The sequence below is a fragment of the Rhinolophus sinicus genome, chromosome 1 (assembly GCF_057876585.1).
Source record: "Rhinolophus sinicus isolate RSI-liver-muscle chromosome 1, RSI-T2T, whole genome shotgun sequence".
In the NCBI taxonomy this organism is placed as follows: domain Eukaryota; kingdom Metazoa; phylum Chordata; class Mammalia; order Chiroptera; family Rhinolophidae; genus Rhinolophus; species Rhinolophus sinicus.
This window is the reverse complement of record NC_142501.1, coordinates 212,376,716-212,395,742: the sequence shown is the minus strand read 5'-3', so window position 1 is coordinate 212,395,742 and position 19,027 is coordinate 212,376,716. Positions and strand designations below refer to the sequence as shown.

The 19,027-nt window shown below is 55.8% G+C and overlaps 1 protein-coding gene across 3 annotated transcripts in view; it reads right to left on the bottom strand.

Moving 5' to 3' along the window:
• SORCS2 (sortilin related VPS10 domain containing receptor 2) overlaps positions 1-19,027 on the bottom strand; it is a 426,038-nt gene that overhangs the window by 10,232 nt on the left and 396,779 nt on the right. For all 3 annotated transcript variants that reach the window (XM_088793080.1, XM_019748208.3, XM_074320821.2), the window contains 9 exons: positions 15,516-15,607; positions 14,444-14,551; positions 13,741-13,861; positions 12,841-12,974; positions 11,884-12,012; positions 9,284-9,455; positions 4,175-4,361; positions 3,016-3,149; positions 1,808-1,931 (listed from right to left, as the gene is read on the bottom strand). In XM_088793080.1, the coding sequence (XP_088649206.1) occupies positions 1,808-1,931; positions 3,016-3,149; positions 4,175-4,361; positions 9,284-9,455; positions 11,884-12,012; positions 12,841-12,974; positions 13,741-13,861; positions 14,444-14,551; positions 15,516-15,607 (1,201 nt within the window). The remainder of the gene's footprint in view (positions 1-1,807; positions 1,932-3,015; positions 3,150-4,174; positions 4,362-9,283; positions 9,456-11,883; positions 12,013-12,840; positions 12,975-13,740; positions 13,862-14,443; positions 14,552-15,515; positions 15,608-19,027) is intronic.

Below are 19,027 nucleotides of genomic sequence, written 5' to 3'. Positions count from 1 at the left end.
CCCATGCCCATAGGTCAATTAATCTATGACAAACTAGCCAAGGAGACACACTGGGGAAAGGGCAGGTTCTTCATAAGTGCTGCCGAGAAAACTGGACAGCCACATACAAAAGAATGAAGCTGGACCCCTATCTTACACCAAACACGAAACTTAACTCCAAAGTGGTTAAAGACGAGTGTCAGACCTGAAACCACAAAAACAGAAGGAAACAGGCGGTAAGCTTCTTGACATCAGTGTTGGCGGTAAGTTTTTGGATTTGACACCAAAAGCAAAGGCAAGAAAAGTGAGAGGGCATCAAACTAAAAGCTTGTGCACAGCCCAGGAAACAGCAGCAGAGTGAAGGGCGCCCCACGGAACGGGAGGTGTTTGCTAATCACATACCTGGTAGGGGGTTACTGTCCAAACATAGAAAGAACTCACACAACTCACAGCAAAACAACAAATAGTCTGAGTTAAAACATGGGCTGAGGACCTGAATAGACATTTTCCCAAAGACACACCGATGGCCGACAGCACAGAAAACGTGCTCAGCGTCACTAATCCTCAGGGAAACGGTCAAAACCACAGTGGGAACCAGCTCACCTGTCAGAATGGCTGTCATCAAAAAGACAGACGACAGGTGGTAGCGAGGCTGTGGAGGAAAGGGGACCCTCGTGCACTGTTGGTGGGAATGTAAACTGGTGCAGCCGCTATGGAAAACTGTGGAGCTTCCTCAAAATACTGAAAACAGAACTACCTCATGACCCAGCAATCCCACTTCTGGGCATTTATCCGAAGAAAATGAAAACACTAATTTGAAAAGATATCTGCACCCCAGGTTCACTGCAGTGCTATTTACAACAGCCAAGATATGGAAGCGACCTAGGAGTCCGTCGATAGATGAATGGATACAGAAGAAGTGGTACATTTGTACGATGGAGTATTAATTACTCTGCCCTAACAAGGAGGAAATCTGCCATTTGTGACAAACATTGGATGGACCTGGAGGGCATTATGCTGAGTAAGTCAGAATAAGACAAAAGCCGAGCTCATAGGTAGAGAGAACAGACTGCTGGTCTGGCGGGATGTGAGAGCGGGCGAAATGGGTGATGGGGGTCAAAAGGTACAAGCTTCCTGTTATAAGATGAGTAAGTCCTGGGTCCTGGGGCTGTATGTACGGCACCGGCTAGTTAATAATGTGCTGTGTGTTGGAAAGTTGCTAGAGATAGATCTTCAAAGTTCTCACCACAAGAAAACAAAAAAACTTGGTAACTAAGAGTGGAGATGGATATTAACTAGACTTATCGTGGTGAGCGTGTCACAATATATACAAGTACCAAATCATTCCTGTAGCCCACCTGAAACTAATGCAATGTTGCATGTCAATTACACGTCAGTGAAACAACCCAAAGCAGCCTATGAGGGGCATGCTGAGGGCTGTTTTCAGGCTCAGGCTCGGGGCCTGGTGCCCACGTTTGTGAGTGAAGGAATGGCTGAGGTCGTCCCCCTAAATATTTAACTCTGGCTTCTGTCCACAAGAGGGGCTGTGTGAAAGCAAAATGGGACTTTATCGCTGTGACGATGAGGGCAGCAGCACGCTGGTGGAGCTGGTGTGTGTGTGTGTGGGTTTCTTCTATTCTCAGGAGCCGTTTTCATTGTAAATGTCTCCTATAGGGGTTCAGGGCCCCCAGTGAGCACAGATAAATGCACAGTGATTCAGACGGGTGTCTTGGTCTCCACCTGAGGCTGCTGACCACCCAGACTGAGGTGGTATGAGGAAGCATGCTGCGGGACCCGGTCCCCTGTCCCCGTCCCAGGAGGGACTCACCCAGCACGCGGACAATCTTGGAGTCCTGTAGCACTGAGTTCCCGCAGGCGGCCTGCACGGTCACACGCACGTCCCCGGTGTTGACAAACCGTGTTGTCACAGAGTTATCTAGGGAGAGCAAGGGCTGCAAGGCGTAGGCAGAGTCAGGGCCGGGCCTGCGGTGGTGGCAACAGGACAGCTGGCCCAGTGTCCAGTCAGCTGCCCAGGGCTGCAGTGAGAATGCTCTCCCCTGCTCTCACGAAGGGATGGGGGTAGTACCGGGGGGCATAGGGAGGACCCCCAGGAAACCCGGTTCTAAGCTAACAGCGTGGACACAAGGCCTTCCTGGAGCTGTCCCAAAACTCTCCTCTGGAACGTGGCCTCACGCTGGGCCTTCACCTGTCCTAACCCATCTCCCAGCCCCACTCAGCTGAGGCCCCAGCGCCCGGCCCAGCACCAGCCTGTGGGTGGAGCGGTTTCATCAGGACCGGGGGCCGCGTTACCTCAGACCTTGCACATGGGGACACGGAGGTTCAGTGGCCTGCCTGAAGAGCTCCACTGAAGTGGCTGAGCTGGGATTCGAACCCATAGCCCAAGCCCTTGCTAGACCCTCCCCACTCCAGGGAAACACCACTGCGAGCCTACAGCCCCTCACCGCCTTGCTTCTGTGTCTGGGCCCTCAGCTGCTGTTTGGGAGGCTTTCTGCTGCAGTTTGCTGAATGAAGGATGCCCCTCCTTGGGTCTTGAGGCCCCTCACTTTAAGGATGGGCAGCCTGGCTCCTCAAAGGACCTCAGGACCTCCCCCCAGGCATTCTGTCCGTGGGCTCTGAGAGAGGCCTCTGAGATCAGGTCCAGCCCCAGTGACCCCCTCCTCCATGAAGCCTTCCCTGAGCACCCCTCCCCAGACTAGAAATGGCCTGTCTCTCCTGGAGCTCTCAGACAACTCTCCTGCCCCCTTCCTGTGACACTTGTCACACCCTAACTTGAGTCACCTACCCTGGTCACAGGCAAGGTCTGGCCTGATTCATTCTGTGTCCACCATACTTGCACACAGCTGAACCCTGTGCAGAGGCTCATGGTGGGAGGAAAGGGTGGTGTGTGCCCGCCTCCACTCCACAGTGCCACCCACTGTGTCCTGCCAACACCTAGGGCAGTGTCCTGCTCTCACTCTCCACCCCAGGCGGGAGTTGCCAGAAGCAGAGGCCGCCAGAGGTGCGGGGCCAGCGTACCTGCAGGCTGTGGCCAATCCACCAATAGAAGACAGTGAGGTTGGGGTTCAGGGGCAGCAGCATGGCTGTGAGGTTCACCTCCTGGTTGATGCCAAGGACAGGGGCCACTTCGAGGTAGAGAGCCTGCAGGGGGGCTGAGGGTCCAGGAAAAGGGCAGAGGGCATCAGGGCACGGGGCTTGTGAGAGGCTGCTTACTGGATACTGTTACCATCAACTTCATCATGACCACTGCCACCAGTGACATCACCACCACCATCACCATCACCATCACCATCACCACCATCACCACCATCACCACCATCATCACCACCATCACCACCATTACCACCACCATCATCACCTCCATCACCTCCATCACCACCATCACCACCACCATCATCACCATCACCACCATCACCTCCACCACCACCATCATTACCATCACCACCATCACCACCACCACCACCATCACCACCACCATCACCATCACCACCACCATCATTACCGCCACCACCATCACCACCACCATCATCACCACCATCACCACCATCATCATCACCATCACCACCATCACCACCACCATCACCATCACCATCACCACCATCACCACCATCACCACCACCATCACCATCACCACCACCATCACCACCATCACCACCACCATCACCATCACCACCATCACCACCATCACCACCACCATCACCATCACCACCACCATCACCACCATCACCACCACCATCACCATCACCATCACCACCATCACCACCATCACCACCACCATCACCATCACCACCACCATCACCACCATCACCACCACCATCACCATCACCACCATCACCACCATCACCACCACCATCACCATCACCACCACCATCACCACCATCACCACCACCATCACCATCACCATCACCACCATCACCACCATCACCACCACCATCACCATCACCACCACCATCACCTCCACCACCACCATCATTACCATCACCACCACCATCACCATCATGCTGCTGTGCAGACCTCCAAGGGTGCGCACTTGAGCCAGCCTGCCTGCCTCCCTGCCCTTGGGCCCTGCTTTGGGCACTGGGGACCCGTTGCAGCCCTGAGCAGGTCCCCGTGCTTCCCCAGGACCAGGTTCTATGTCACAGGGAGTGATGCTCACCCCCAAGGGGCAATGACTTACAGTTGACCTGGACAAAGAGCACCGCCTCGTCGTGCCCTGCCATATTCTCCGCCCGAACAGACACACGGTAGACGCCGGGCTTCTCATAGCGGTGCCGGATGGGTGCCCCGGTCAACGTGAGGTTCATGTACATGGCCTTGAAGCCGTCTCCGAGGTCCACCTGGTACTTGGTGGTCAGGACATCGCCCTGCAGGAAACACCATGAGGACACTTAGGGGTGGACCCCAAACTCACTCACTCACTCCTTCCCTCACTCCTCTCCTAACACGAGTGGGCCTGGGGAGCCCACGGAACCAGATGTGGTTCCACCCTTAGGTCAAGCCTGGAGTGCCAGGCTGAGGAAGGCAGACATGGCCCAGAGCTGCAGACACACAGGAGGGTTGAAGCAGGGCCCGGCTTGCATTTTAGGGCCAGCTGCAGAGAGGGAGATGGCTGAGGGGCCCAAGGCTGAGGGCAGGGAGGTGGGGTGGGGGTGGGGCCTCATAACAGCACCAGGAACATGCTTACATATGAACACTCTTAAAGAGTCTCCTAAGAAGTAAAACGTTCTTTTCCCTCCCTTCTGTGACCGTGTTTCCTGAGTTTTGCTTTTGTTTTATGTGGTGCCAGGAATGACCTCGCTGCTCAGGAGCGGTCTGTGCAGAGTGGTTTTTCCACCACGGCTGCCGCTTCCCGGCTTTCAGCCACCCACACAGGCTGTTTTACTGCTCGCTACTTCCCTGCCATGACCACTGTCTGTCAAATACCCAGTTTCCTCAGAGTCCTGGGAAACTGAGTGAAGGAAAAGAACTTTTCCAACTTCAGAGCACAAGGAAGTTCTGGTTTTCAGTCTCATTTTCTCTGCCCCCCACCCCCTCTGCCCCTCCCTCGCCCGTTCTCCCTTCCTGCCCCCCCCCCGCCCCCCCAGGAGCACCCAGGAGGGGTGTCTCCCTACTGACAAGACGAACCGGATGATTACTGAGTTAACAGCCCTCATATTGTACACCTGCCACTCCTTAGAACTCGACAGCGTATTTACATCACTTACGTTTAACTTTCTCCAAAAATATGGTACCATGGGTTGAACACTGTCTGTCCCCCCAAATTCACACCCACCTCAGAATGTGACCTTATTTGGAAATAGGGCCTTTGCAGATGTGATTAGTTAAGATGGGGTCACTGGATTTGGAGGAGCGCTAATCCAATGACTGGTGTCTTTATGAAGAAGAGGGAGCTCTGAGACAGAAAAGAGGCCACATGCAGACAGAGACACATCAGAGTGAGGCAGCCACCACTGAGGGAATGCCTGGGGCTCCCAGAAGCTGGAAGAGGAGGGAAGGACCCCCTGGAACCTGAGAAGGAGCCCGGCCCTGCTCACACCTTGACTTCGGACCTCTGGCCTGCAGGACTACAAGAGAGGAAATGTGTGTTGTTTTCAGCCCCCCAGTTTGCGGTCACTTGTTAGGACGGCCTCAGGAACCTTACACGTGTGTGTTCTATTATCCCCATTTTATAGATTAGAAGACTGAGGCTCTGTGAGTCCAGAAAGGGAAAGGCATCTGACTGGAGCCACGACCTGTGGCTTTGAGTTGCCAGGTGGCACACCCACCTCTGGGAACCCCATGTTTCTGCCTGCGAGTGGCTAGACTGATGCACATTTAACTATTTAAACATTTCACTTGGTTAAAATAACTTGTCACTTTTTCCTAACCAGGAAAGTAGTATAGTCTCAATGTATAAAAATAGAAAACACAAAGGGAAAGAGAAGGAGATAAAAGGACAAACTGTAACGTCACCGTAACATCCACCGTGAACACCTTGGTGCGTTTCATGCAGATCTGTTTGGGTGTGTTTGCTTCTTACTGAGCACTTTAAACAATGTAAACATTTTATTCTGAGACAATTGTTAATTCATACGTAATTGTAAGGACTAAGACAGACCTCGCGTCACCTGTACCCAGTTTCCTCCAGAACTGACATCTCGCAAAACGGTCACGCCCTGCCCCCATCACATCCCTGACTCCCAGCAACCACGAATCTGTTCTCCATTTCTATAATCTTATTATCTCGAGAATGTCCAATAAATGGAATCATACACTATACGAACTTTGGGAATCAGCTTTCCCCATCAGCATCATTCTCTGGACATTCACTCAGGCTGTGGCGTGTCCCCATCACCTGTCCCTTGCCATTGCAGAGCAGGATTCCATGTACGGATGGCCCAGTGTTCCTCCATTCACCCCTCCACGGGAGGACGTGTGGGTGCTGCCACTTTCTGGCTGTTAGGAATGAAGCTGCTATGAACGTCGTGCCCAGGGTCTGTGTGAACGGAATCCTATCTCTCTGCACAGATGCCCACGAGGGCCACTGCTGAGCCCGGTGGTAGCTGCATGTTTGGTTGTTTTTCAACAACTGCCAAACTGTTCTCCAGAGCGGTTGTTCCATCTTATATTCCCACCAGCCATACATGAGGACTCCAGTGTCTGCACGTCCTCACCAGCGTTTGGTATTGTCACTGCTGTTTTATTTCCGCCATTCTAGGAGCCGTGTAGTGTCATTTGCATTTCCCCCATGGCTAATGATATTGGACAGTTTCACGTACTCACGTCTCATCTGTGCCTTCTCTTCAGTGAAATGTCCCTTCATGTCTTTTGCCCATTTTCTAATTGGCTTGTTTCTTAGTGTCGAGTTCTCAGAGTTCTTTACACACCCTGGGCACTGGTCCATGGTAAGTGTTTGCCCTGTTGGCCTTCTCATCTTCCTGACAGGGTCTTTCCCGGAGCAAAAGCATCTAACGCTGATGAGGTCCAAGGTACCAGCTGCCTTTTTGGATGGTGCTTTGGACGTCAACTCGAAGCACTCTTGGCCCAGCCCTGGATCCCAAATATTTTCTCCTATCTCTTTTCTGACGAATTTCTAGTTTTCCATTTTGCATTTCAGTCTGTGATTCATTTTGAGTTGACTTGGTAACAGATGAGGGTTCTGGTCGAGGTTCATTTTTACTGGATGTTTGTTTGCTGAAGACCAGCTTCCCTCCCAAGATGCTTCTGCTCCTGGGGCAAAATCAGCTGGGCGTTATGTGTGTGGGTCTATTTCTGAGTTTTCTATCAGACCTGATTTTTAATTCTTAGGTATTTACAGAACTTGGGCCCTCCTAGATCCAGGGCTATTTCCACATCCAGCTTGGCCTAGGTGTGAGGGTATGTGTGTATGTGTGACTGAGCGTGTCAGTGTAAAGATGTGCCTGTGAGCATGTGTGTTTATGGGTATGTGAATATACATGAGTCAGTGCCTGTGAGCGCACGCGTGTGTGTACACACCCGCAAGCCCGCGCTCCCAGGCTTAGGTGAGGAAGCCAGCAGCCCCTTCCAGACAGCAGGGGGCACTGAGAGACCGCTCTCTTCTAAGACCATCTTTGGGTCGCCCCCCCTCACCTCCGGGCCAACCTCAGCCCCATGCTGCTGCAATCAAGTGTCCTCCTGCAGCGGGGCTGACAGACTTGTCCCATCTTGGCTCCAATTCAGAGAATCCAGATGCAACTGAGTGGCCGAGATTCCAGGCTCTAGGGGGCAGCATACGACCATCTTTTCCTGGAAATCTGACCTGGAACTCAGCAGCAGCAGCTGGGTCCACTCGGAGGGTCTAGGGGACCCCAGGGCGGGTAGGGGACTTCATCTCCCTGTCACCCCAAGACGATGCTACGAGCAGAGGTGCCCCACCCCCACCCCAGGGCCACCTAAGGCTCAGAGTGGGACTCTCAGAGCCAGATCCATCAGCAGTGGGCCCAGGGGCAGGTGGGAGCAGAGCCTGTCCCAGGCCGGGCTCAGGTCTGGGGCCCGTGACCAGGTGCTGTCCACCCCGAATCCCCAGGCCTGGAACCCAATGCTATCTGTCACTTGTCACTGTGTGGCCTTGGATGAGAGACTGCCCTTGTCGGATGGAACCTCAGTTTCCCAGCTACCAAACAGGTGACAGGAGCCCTCGGGGAGGTGGGCATGAAGGAGGCAGTGTGCATAAGGTGCCAACACACCAGTGCCCAGGTGCAGCTCTGTGTCCTTTTGGCCTCAGTTTCCCTGTTTGCACGAGACCAGAGTCCCTGCTTTCTGACACCAAAGGCCTTGTGATCCTCACCTGGCCACCCCTTGGCACTGTATTTTAACAGACATCTGCGATTGCCCAGCAGCACCCCGTAAATCTAGGGGAGCCCGGAGCCCGGGATCTCTCCCCAGGTGGGAACAGGCAGCTTTGACTTCTCCTTTGTGTGGTTCTGTCATTTTGAATTTCCTGCATGTTTATTGGTTTTCAGATTTTCTGTTTTTTGAATGTTCTACAACGAGCACTTGTAACTTCTATAATCAGAAAAATAAGCATGCTACATATTAATTTAAAAAGACTAGAAGGAAATACAAAAATTAACTGTTGTTATCTTGGGGGAACAGGAGTTTTGGTGATATTTACATTCTTGATATTTTTTTGTGTTTTTTAAATGTTCTATAATGAACATACATAATTTTTAAAATCAGAAGAAAACATAACATTGTACTGAAAAAGGAAAGGCTAGGAGAGTGGGAAGAAATTTATGTATAGCAGGGGTGCCAAAAAAACGTATACACACGTGCGGTATGCGTCTTCTGTTATTGGGATGTAGTCAGTAGTACAATTTTAATCTACTTTTTTCCTGTCTTAAAATGTGTATACATTTTTTGGCGCCCCCTGTATATATCTGTCTATCTACCACCTACCTACCTACTTACCTTCAGGATTTATTTTTGACTGTGGGATTATAACGCATAGTTTGTTTTTTAACTGTCTGCTTTTCTTAAGATTCCAAAGTGACTACATGAATATCCTTGGAGGTTTAGCAAAAGCCCACGGCCACGTGCAGCACTGAGGGGCCATCCACACGGCCGAGCACACCCCCCTTCACGCTTCCCTTTGCCCATGTTGGCTGCACTCTGACCGTTTCCCTCACGTTCTGCTCTTCTCTCCTCTGTGTTATTCTGTGTCGTTTTTTTCTATGCTGTTCTGGACCCAGAAAGGGATTTCCTGCCCACTGTCACCTCCCGCAGCGTGGAAAACACTGGTCCAAAGGTTCAAAGCTCTGAACCACCATGAGGCGGCGCCACTCACCTGCTCCTGTCGCACCACGAACAGGACGTCCTCGCCGGGCCGCACGGCCACCGCCTCGCCCAGGATACTGACCTGCAGGCCCCGGGGCGGCGTCAGCGGGCACTGCAGCTGTGCCGGGCCCTGCCGCAGGTCCACGCCACCCTTGCACATGTTGGACACCACCTTCCGGTACCTGTGATGGGGGAGGGGTCAGGGTCAGGGTTAAGGTCTGCACAGACGGGCAGGGTGGGATGGGCCCTGCGGCCCAAAGACGCGCTTGTCACCCAGGATGGCTCGTGGCTTAAGACCTCATTCACCAACTCCTGTCCTCCTTCCATCGCAACCTGACTGCCATCCCACCCCATTTTAGAGATGAGAAAACTGAAGCTCAGAGAAGGGGATGAATGACCAGAAATGGCAGGATCTGCTTCAGGCACCAACAAATGTCTCCTTGGTCTGATCATGTTACTTTGATAAGAGTAGTGACAATAATGACGATGATAATAATAGCAGCCGTTGGTATTGTCACTGAGGGAGCCAGTCTGAATTCCGTGGCCTTGCTGAGAAATATGTTCCGGGAGGGCAGAGCACCCAAGACGGGCTGGGGTTCAGCCCTGGTCTTGCTGCCGTCTCCCGGGGGCTGTTTCCCTATCACCTTGAGACAGCTGGACTCGGCAGTACCTGGCTCATCAACTCACTCATGTGACACCCACGGACTGAGCATGTATTACGTGCCAGGTGCTGGGTGCGGGGTGACCGCACACAGCCCCTGCCCTTGCAGAGCGGACTGTCTAGTGGGGGAGGGAAGCCTCCTCAAACCTTCCCCACATCAACGGAAAATCATGACCCTGACAAGCGCTGGGAGGGGGCGGTACCAGGCACCTGGTCCCCGAGAGAGGGGCTTTCAGCTGAGATCAGGAGATAAAGGAGCATCCCGGGCGGGGGACCAGCGCGTGCAAAGGTCCTGTGATGGGTGGGGAGCAGGGAGGGATGGGTGGAGGAGGGTCTGGTGGGCAGAACCCAATGGGCGCAGGTAAGCCTGTTAGGAGACCACAGGGAAACTACTGCGTGGGTCGCACCTGACTGGCCACGTGGGAAGCCCCTGAGGCTACAGTGGGACTGTGTGCCCGGGAGACTAGCGTCATGGCCAAAGTGCCTGGGCCTGCCCGCCCCCGAGCCTGGTGCCCGCTCCTGCCGGCTCCCGCCCGTACAATTCAGCCACTGAATGAACATTCGCAAGGTTATCAGGCAAAGACACTTTGATTGCTCTGCAATAAAATACACTCTCTAAGGGCCACCCAGCGGCAGCACTTTGGTGCCCAGAGCGTGTAGATGGTTTGGAATGAAACCCTTTGCCCTTTGGGTCCTGGTTCTGACACTCAGACAAGAGTCCCTGTTTGCCAAGCCCTGGTGGGTACACTGGAGTGGCTGCTGTGGCTGCCTGAGGGAGGGACGGAGGGAGGGAGGGAGGGAGGGAGGGAGGGAGGGAGGGAGGGAGGGAGGGAGGGAGGGAAGGATGAATGAATGAGGGGTGAGTGGAGGAATTAATGAACAGATGGATGATTGGATGGATGGATAGGTGGATGATAGATGTAGATGGAAGAACAGATGGATAAATGAATGATGGATTGGTGGGTGGATGGGTGGGTGAATGCATGACGGACAGATGGGTGGGCAGACGGATGGAGGAGAAATGGACAGGTGGAGGATGGGCTTCATGCCGCTGAGGTCCAAGCCTGCAAATTCTGCTCCTGCTTCCTGCCTCCTCAGGCTCTGCCTCGCCCCTTCCCCAGGGGCAGTATTGGGGCTTTTCTGAAAAGCCTCTAGGCCTTTTTTCTCCCTTTCAACACTTCCTCAGAGGGAAGAGGGGATTTTTTAGGTGCAGCAGCACGTTTGGGGCCTCCTGACACCGCAGGTTCACAGTTTTTCTTACGGAACGTTTTTATATGACACTAATCCTTTATAAACAACACACAGCCTCTGGTGGAGGAGAAGGGCCGTAATTGCTCACACCTGCTGAGCACTTCACCCTCACACACAGCTTGTGTTCCTCACACCACACACTGAAAGAAAACCTACTGTGTGTCACAGAGCTCACAGTTCCGCGTGAGGAGAACTGGGTGAGTGATGACAGTAACGGGACGCGGGCTAAGACAGAGGTAAGCTCAGGGCCCGGGGCGGGTGGTCAGGGAAGGCTTCCTGGAGGAAGTACCGTTCAAGCTGAGCCCTAAAGGGAGTGTGAGCACCTCCGGCCCAGCTCAGGGCTGCCTCACTCAGTGCTGGTAAACGGGGAAGGGTCCTGGCAGAGCAGGGACTCAGAAGGACCAGGTGAGGAGTGTTTAGTGCCGGGTGGGCTCAGCTCTTCCAGCACGACGAGCTATGAGACACCTCGGACCTTCTCTGCCTGTTGTTCTGTGTGCAGAGCCAGCTCAAGGTACATGTCTCCCTGATGCTGGCCCACATGGGCTCAGGGTCAGTGCCTGGGTGACTCAGCAGCTCCCACAAACAGGATGTGTTTAGCCCGGACTCCGTGTGGGGAGCTGTGGGCCTCAGGTGGGCAGGCAGCTGGGGGGCATCACGGCTCTGTCCCTGCAGCTACACGAGGCGGCCTGTGCACTCACCCGAGGCTGTTGGCGTACGTCTGGCCCAGGACACAGTCGTCTGGGGGAGACAGGGGGTTAAACCAGAAGTTGGCAAAGCACTTGTTGGCATCGGACTCCGAGGAGGGGGAGCGCTCAAATCCGTAGTCACTGTGAGGAGGGAAGAACAGGGGTCAGGAGCCAGCCTGGGGTGGGGGCCTCACTGAGAAGGCCTACTGTGCACCCGTTTGTGGGGGGCACAGAGGCAAATCCACATGGCCCTGTCTCAGATGGGGAGACAGGCCTGAAAGCCTACGCTTATGTTCCAGGTGAGAACGGATGCAAAGGGGATTCTGGGAACGTACAAGAGCACTGAGCCCAGCTTGTGTGTCCTGGAGGGCTGCCTGGAGGCGGTGAGCTAAATCTCAAAGGAAGAACAGGAGACAGCCAGGGGAAGGGAGGGAAGGGGCACTGCAGGGGGACCAGCCCTGTCAACGCTGGTGCAGAGAAATGCAGGTGGAGGTGGCCGGAACGTAAGGGGCAGCAGGATGGCAAGGAGTGAAGGACGGCTGGGGAGGCAGGCCAGGGGCCGGAGGCCTCGGCCAAGCTCTGGAACTCGGACATTCTCCTGTGGCCACTGGGCCCCACAGGGCAGGCAAGTGGACCCCGGCTTTCAGCAGGGTCCCTGGACCGAGAAGGGATTGGGGGGGCACAGCTTCCCCCCCAGATGCCCTCAGCTAGTCCTAGTTTTTCCTCCCACTTGGGAACAGGCCACCCGTGGTGCTTTAAAAAAATACGCCCAGGAATTCATTAAGGCTCCTTCCCTGAGTGGGGGCTGGACGTAGTGACCTGGTTTTAACGCACAGAATGAGGTGGAACGGACGGAGGGTGACAGACGAGGACAGAGAAGGCCGGGCGGCCTCTGCCTGCTCCCTGCATGGCCCGCACCACGTCGTGAGGCCACCCAGGCAGCTGGAGCAGCGGGACCCAGACCCTCACCAGAGAAAGTCCGAGGCCCGGCACTCGCACACGCGGGACTTGAGTGCCGACGTGAAGCTCCTCCCCTTCACGCACGACGACGTGGGCTTCCTCTTCCGGAAGCTCCTCTGCTGGCCCATGAGGCAGCGGTCACCCTGCAGCGGCAGCATTGGGCAGGGGTTTGTCCCCTTTCACAGATGGGGAAACTGAGGCCCCAGAGGCGAAGCCATGTGCCTGAGGCCAGGCTGGGGCAGCCTCCCTCCCCTCGCCGCCCACGAGAACTCATTGAGCTCTGCGGGTACAAGTTCCATCTGGGCCTGAGAGGTCACAGGGCTGCTGGGAACGGGGCCCCCTTTAAATTCCTCAGGCCCCAGGGGTGCCAGGCCCCATGCAGGTGCTGGGACGAGCCACGGCGTTGAGGGCTCGTGTGGACACACAGTAGGTCCTCAGCCCGTGATCAGAACAGGCCCCACCCCTGCTCCCTGAAACAGACGCTGTGGGAGCAACAGGTGCAGGGTCCCCCAGCAATTCCATAGCCCCCCATTCTGCAATCCCGACCTCCCCCATCACACCTCGGAGCACAGCCTGCCCTGGACTGCGACAAGAGGGCATCTCTGGTCCTTGTTTATTCCCCTTAGTGTAGAAACATTTGTGTTGGGACTACGGGTGGATGTTAGGTCATACAGGATACATGTGCCGTGTTACCGTCCTACGATCTGACCTCAAGCACACCTGACTCCACAATTGGGTTGGGGCCTGGGAACCCGTGTCCCCTGAGTGTGACAGCCCAGAGCAGCCAAGCACCAAGAAGGGGCTAGAAAATCCCCAGGTCCAGATGTCTAAAGATGGTCAGAGTTCTGGGAAGACTTCTGGGAGGAGGAGGGGCTCTGATGGGGCCGCTGGGCCTGCGGCCTGGCCCACCTGCAGGTTGGTGAGGTCCCAGGAGCTGTAGTCCTCCTCGCTGCACGGCCTGGTGAACGAGGGCCGGAAGTCCACCTTGACCAGCTCCCAGTCGGAGCGGAAGCTGATGTGGCCGAAGATGCTGGGGAGGGGACATGAAGGGGGGAAACTGCCTTATTTGGGCCCCGTCCCCGCGTCCCCATGGTCCAAACTGCTGCCCCACAGCCCTCAGTTCCCGCCTGCACTGTGGCCCAGCGATACCGCCACTGTCCTGGCAGGGCCGCCCTGGGACTAAACGGCCACTTGCTACAGCCTCGGACGGCAGCCTGCCCCGGGGCCAGGTGGCGGGGCTGGGCTCACAGAGCTGGGCTGGCAGCCTGCCTCTGCCCTGCACTGGTCTCGGGTCCTCACTGGGCAACGTGCCTACAAGTCCTTTACAGGTACCAACAGCCAATAATAATAATAGTCACTCAAAGGGGACGAATGGAGTGATGGCCCAGAGCCAGCCCCCAACAGCCAGTGGATATGGGCAGGTAATGGTTGTCCTTGAACGTGGACTTCCCAGGGGCTGGGCGTGAGCGGAAACAGTGCACAGTGAGACGAGGAGGCAGGCAGGTGTGAAGATGAGGGAGTGCCCAGGGCAGCAAGGGCCCAGCCGGCCCTCCGCCGAGGCCTGCTGGGGGGGGTCAGCTCCGACCCACCTGCCCCCCTTTCGCAGACTCACGTCATGACCAGCGTCTCCTCCCCCGGCTCACTCAGCAGCCCGTCCACAAACACAGAGGTGCTTGTGAAGTTGTGTGTGCTCCAGGAGAGACCCTCGTCTACGCTGAACCTGCCGAGAGAAGGGATGTCACCACTGCAGGGCATGTGGGGACACTTCCTGTGTCCAGAACTGGCTGCCCCGCTGGACCCAGCCCTGCCCGTGCCCAGGGACCAGTGCCATCCAGCTGAGGCAGCTGGGAGAACAGGCGGCTGGGGGGGGAGGGGAGCAGCGGCTGTCCCCAGGGCTAGCCCAGCATCCGGGCCCCAACCAGCCCCCGACGTCACTTTCTCCTGGGGGCCAGAACGGCCACCTGCCAACACCAAATGGCGTCCATATCTGCTTAACAACACTGCAGCCAAGGAGTCCTGCGTATGTCGCCTGGGTACCCACTGCTGGCAATCATCTGGGCCTTGGAAAGATCCAGCTCAGTCCCTCCCAGAGCCTGAGCCCGGCCTAGGGGCTGCCCGGCCAGTGGCAGCAGCATATGGCAGTGCTGCCAGCTCACAGTGCAGAAAGCTCTTTTTCGGATTAAAGTGATACTGGCTTCCTGACAGTCCCCCCCCCCCACCTCCCCCACGCTCTGCCTTCCGGATCCGGAGTTCACACCTGCCCTCACTTCCCCACTGTGGCCTTCAGATGTCTGAAGCTGAGGCCCAACCCGCTCTCCCCTGGGCACAGGCTGCTGGCCTCCTTGGTTGGTCCTGCCTCTTCCACTTAACTAATTCCTGTTCATGCTTAAAAGTCACCTCTTCTGGGAAGGCCTCCTTGCTCCCTCAGCCTGGGGTGGGGCCTCCTCTGGGCCCCAGGCCTCGCCCTGGCTCACCCGGCCATGCGCCATTGTCATTTCCCGTTTCCTTATCTCCCCCTGCCCGACCCTGAGCAACTACTGGGGTTGTGGGCTGAGCTGCTAGGGTTCAATGCTGTTGTCCTGGGGCCCCCCAGGGTGGCCATTCTGGGGAACGTGCTGTGGGCCCCCCAGGTGGAGAGGAAGAGCCCTGCTGGCCCCACACCCCAGCGCTGGGCCTGCCGTTACTTGAGGATCTTCAAGGGGATGGAGGTGTCCTTGATGGCCACAATCACGCCGCCATGGTCCAGGTACAGGATGTGGTGCTCCTCCTCGAATACCTGCAGGGAAGTGGACGGCACCCTGAGAAGGGTCGGACATTGTTCAGGCTTGGGGGTCGCTCGCTGGGGGCAGAACTGTCAACATGCAAGCTGGGGGCGTCAGCAGAGGCCAGCTCCCTGAGTCAGGGCTGGTCTGAGGGCTCCCCGTGTCCCCAAGCCATCCCCATGCCAAGCCACAGCCCCCAGGCTTAGTACATGTGGGATGAACGGATCACTGGTCTAGACGTGAGAAGGGAAAGTGCAAATAAACACTGCAGGTGGTGCTCTCTTCGTGAAAAACTCATGCACCAAAAAGGCCAAGAACACGAAGATGAGACAGAAGGGATGGAATTTGGAAAAGTGATTAGGAGACACAGTATCAGTAAAAGCAAACCCTTGTTTGGCGTTAAGACTCAGCTCACGTGCTGCCTCCTCCAGGAAGCCCTCCCTGGTACCAGGGCACTTACTGGAGTTCTCCCCAGATACACACATGGTGCTCACTCCTACTGCAGCCATTGCCACAGCTGCAGGGGACCAGAGGAGTGGTTGTGCCTGGTATTCTCTGTCCTAACCGTTAACTCAGGAAGGCGCTAGGGATATGCATGTTGCCTGAGGCTGCATTAATAGAGACAGAGTTTCCTGGATGAGGGAGGTGATGGCCTGCAAGTTTTAGGTTACCATGAAGAAGAAATGTTCACAATTCTCCTCCCCTTCCTTCTACCTATTCAACAGACCCAGTGTTCTAGAGCGAGAACAGAAAGTCTGGCCCCCAGGAATTCACAGCTCGGGGAGACACCCCCAGGGATGTAGACCAGCTGCACACAGTGACTCGCCTACTCTGACACCAGAAATGAGGGGGCCCACGGACTCTGTCCTCTCTGCCTGCTGAGTTCTGGTTCTGGCACAGCTGAGGGTCCCAGACGTGTTTTTGGGATGAATGATATCAAATTCTAAACTCTAGACCTGAATCACTGGGAGGGGTCACAGTGCAAGTGGCATTTGGGTTCGTCTTAGGGGGGACAAGGTGGGGACAGTGTGTGCAGAGGCCTGGCGGTTAGAGAGCAGTGTGTCCAGGCCAAGAAGTGCTTGCTGGAGCGGGGCTGCGGGGCAGGTGGAGGGGCCCCAGGAGATGTGCAGCTTGGGCACGAGTATCAGCTGACGGCGAGACACCCCAAGTTTAATCAGGGAGTGATGTGAGCAGATTTCCCTTTCAGAAGCTTCCTTGGGCGCTGGGGGGAACTGAATTCTGAAGCAGACGGTGTCTCCTCCAGGAAAGAGGGAGCTCCCCGTCTTGGGGAATATTCAAGGATAAGCTGGGCCCCCTTGCCAGGCAGTGGCGGAAACCATGCTGGGTCCGGTTGTGCTGTGTAAGAGGCACGTGGCAGCGAATACGTCTGTCTACACCGCGGCGCTGGCTCCGATGCCTTTGAATTTGTGTGCAGGAGGAACCCTCGTTCATTGCCCCCCTGGGAGCCCACTCCGCCGCCTTTTGGGGCCTCCCGCAGGAGACGGGGCTGCTGAGCGGCAGGGTGTGCTGCGTGAATGGAAAGCCAAAGCGGGTTCTCACAGCCTGATAGTTCCCGGGCAGGACTTCCCTCCCAGGGACCCTGCCACCCTCCTGCCTCAAAGACAGGCAGGGGGGCATTTCCCCAGCCCACCAGGAATACAGGGCACCTCCCAGCCATCCCAGGAGACCCCACCCCAGCATTAGCCTGGGACTCTGGAAAAGGGGGCGCCAGGGCTCCCCAAGTCTGGCCGCGGGATCGCAGGGACTCTGACATCCATTGCTGTGGTGGTCTGTGCCCTGATCAGCCCCCAGGGAGCAGGGCCCAGGGGCGGCGGTCCCCCACCCTCCCTCTCCCCTGCCTGCCTCCCCACCCCCTGAGCTCTGGAGGGGCTCCTGGAATGCTTTCTGGCTATTTTGTTTCTTTGATCACCCCAGGGAACTCCTATTTTGAAAATATTACATCCATGATCAGCACACACGCTGTCATTTGTAATTCATATTCCGAGAGTGCGCTCGACACGTCTCATTACATCCGTGACAATCTGGCCTGAGCTCACCAGGTCATCTTGTCTCCCCTGCTCTCCTCACCCCCTGTCCTCTGCTCCCCCCCACACACACACAAAGTAAACTCCCAAACCAGCTCCAGCAGCTCTCCCTCCCCGACCTGCACACACGGGTGCCCCTCCTCTCCTTTCCCAGACACAGGAGCCCCCCACTCCACATCCCCCATCACTTGGGAAGGGAGCAGGCACCCCCAAAGCCAGGCCCCACACTCAGCACTTGAACAGACATTCTCCCATTTAATTGACATTCCCACGTTTGAAATCTGAGCAAGTGGCCGACAAAAGTGGCCACTGTGCAAACCTAACCATCCGTTTCTGTGAAACTCCGACTGCTCCTGTCTGACCTCAGAATATTTAATCTAATAAGGGGGGTTTCTCCCATAAACGGACAGATGGTGACCTTTAAGAAAATTTAGACATGCTTCACGAGTTTTGTGAAATAGAAATATTATAACACCATAAATCTCTTTTGCCCTTTTCAAAATTCCTTGTTTCTCGCGTGTTATTAAATAACGTCAGGACCCCAAACCAAGGCTTCAGGCAATCCTGGTCCTTTGGGGATAACATATCTGTCCAGAGGGCTGCCCGGGAGAGAAACTGTAACTGGGTACTCGGGCGTGCAAATAAGGGGCCTGGAAACTGAGCTTCTTACATTGACAGGAGGGGGAGACACACAGAAGTTTAATGTACTTTCTTAAGTGTTTAAAGTGGAAACTGTCACTCCACGAGGCTGGTAGACCAAACAGGCCTTTTTCTGCTGGAAAGAAGTAGCGAGCTCCACGCGGGTGCCATGCACAGCACAGAGGACCCTCGCAGGGTCGAACCCCGGCGGTGGGGACCGTTTGCTGCATGACCGCTGTCTCCTTCTCTTTCTCCCTCTCTCCCGGTGCCCAACCCAGACTCACCGTGGCCCACCAAACCTGGTCTTCCCTCATATTGTCTCTCTTCCATGTCTGCCGTCCGCCCAGCAGCCGCCCCTGCCAGGAGCCCCAAGGTTGTCTCTGTTCCCCACTTCCTGGGCTCTGGGCTCCCAGAAGTGCTCAGCCCAGCCTCTGAGCCCATGTGCTTCCTGGGGACGGCACCTGCACCCCTGTGCCTGGCGTGTTCTCCCTTTGCTTCACGTTCACGGTCATTGCTGTGTCTGACCGTGTGGAAGTGTGTGTGAGGTCTGGAATCCCCCAGCAGTGACCATCAGAAGACCGGCTGGTGGATTGGGCCAGCCAGCCTGGCCTTGCTGTTCAGACAGCGATGTAACGTCTGCTAAAGGGAGCTGTGTGTCCAGCCACTCAGGCTGGGAAGACGAAGAAATGTGACTCAGAATGGCTGTGGGGGGCGGGGGTCACACATCTCCCAGAAGTCTCGGCCGAACGG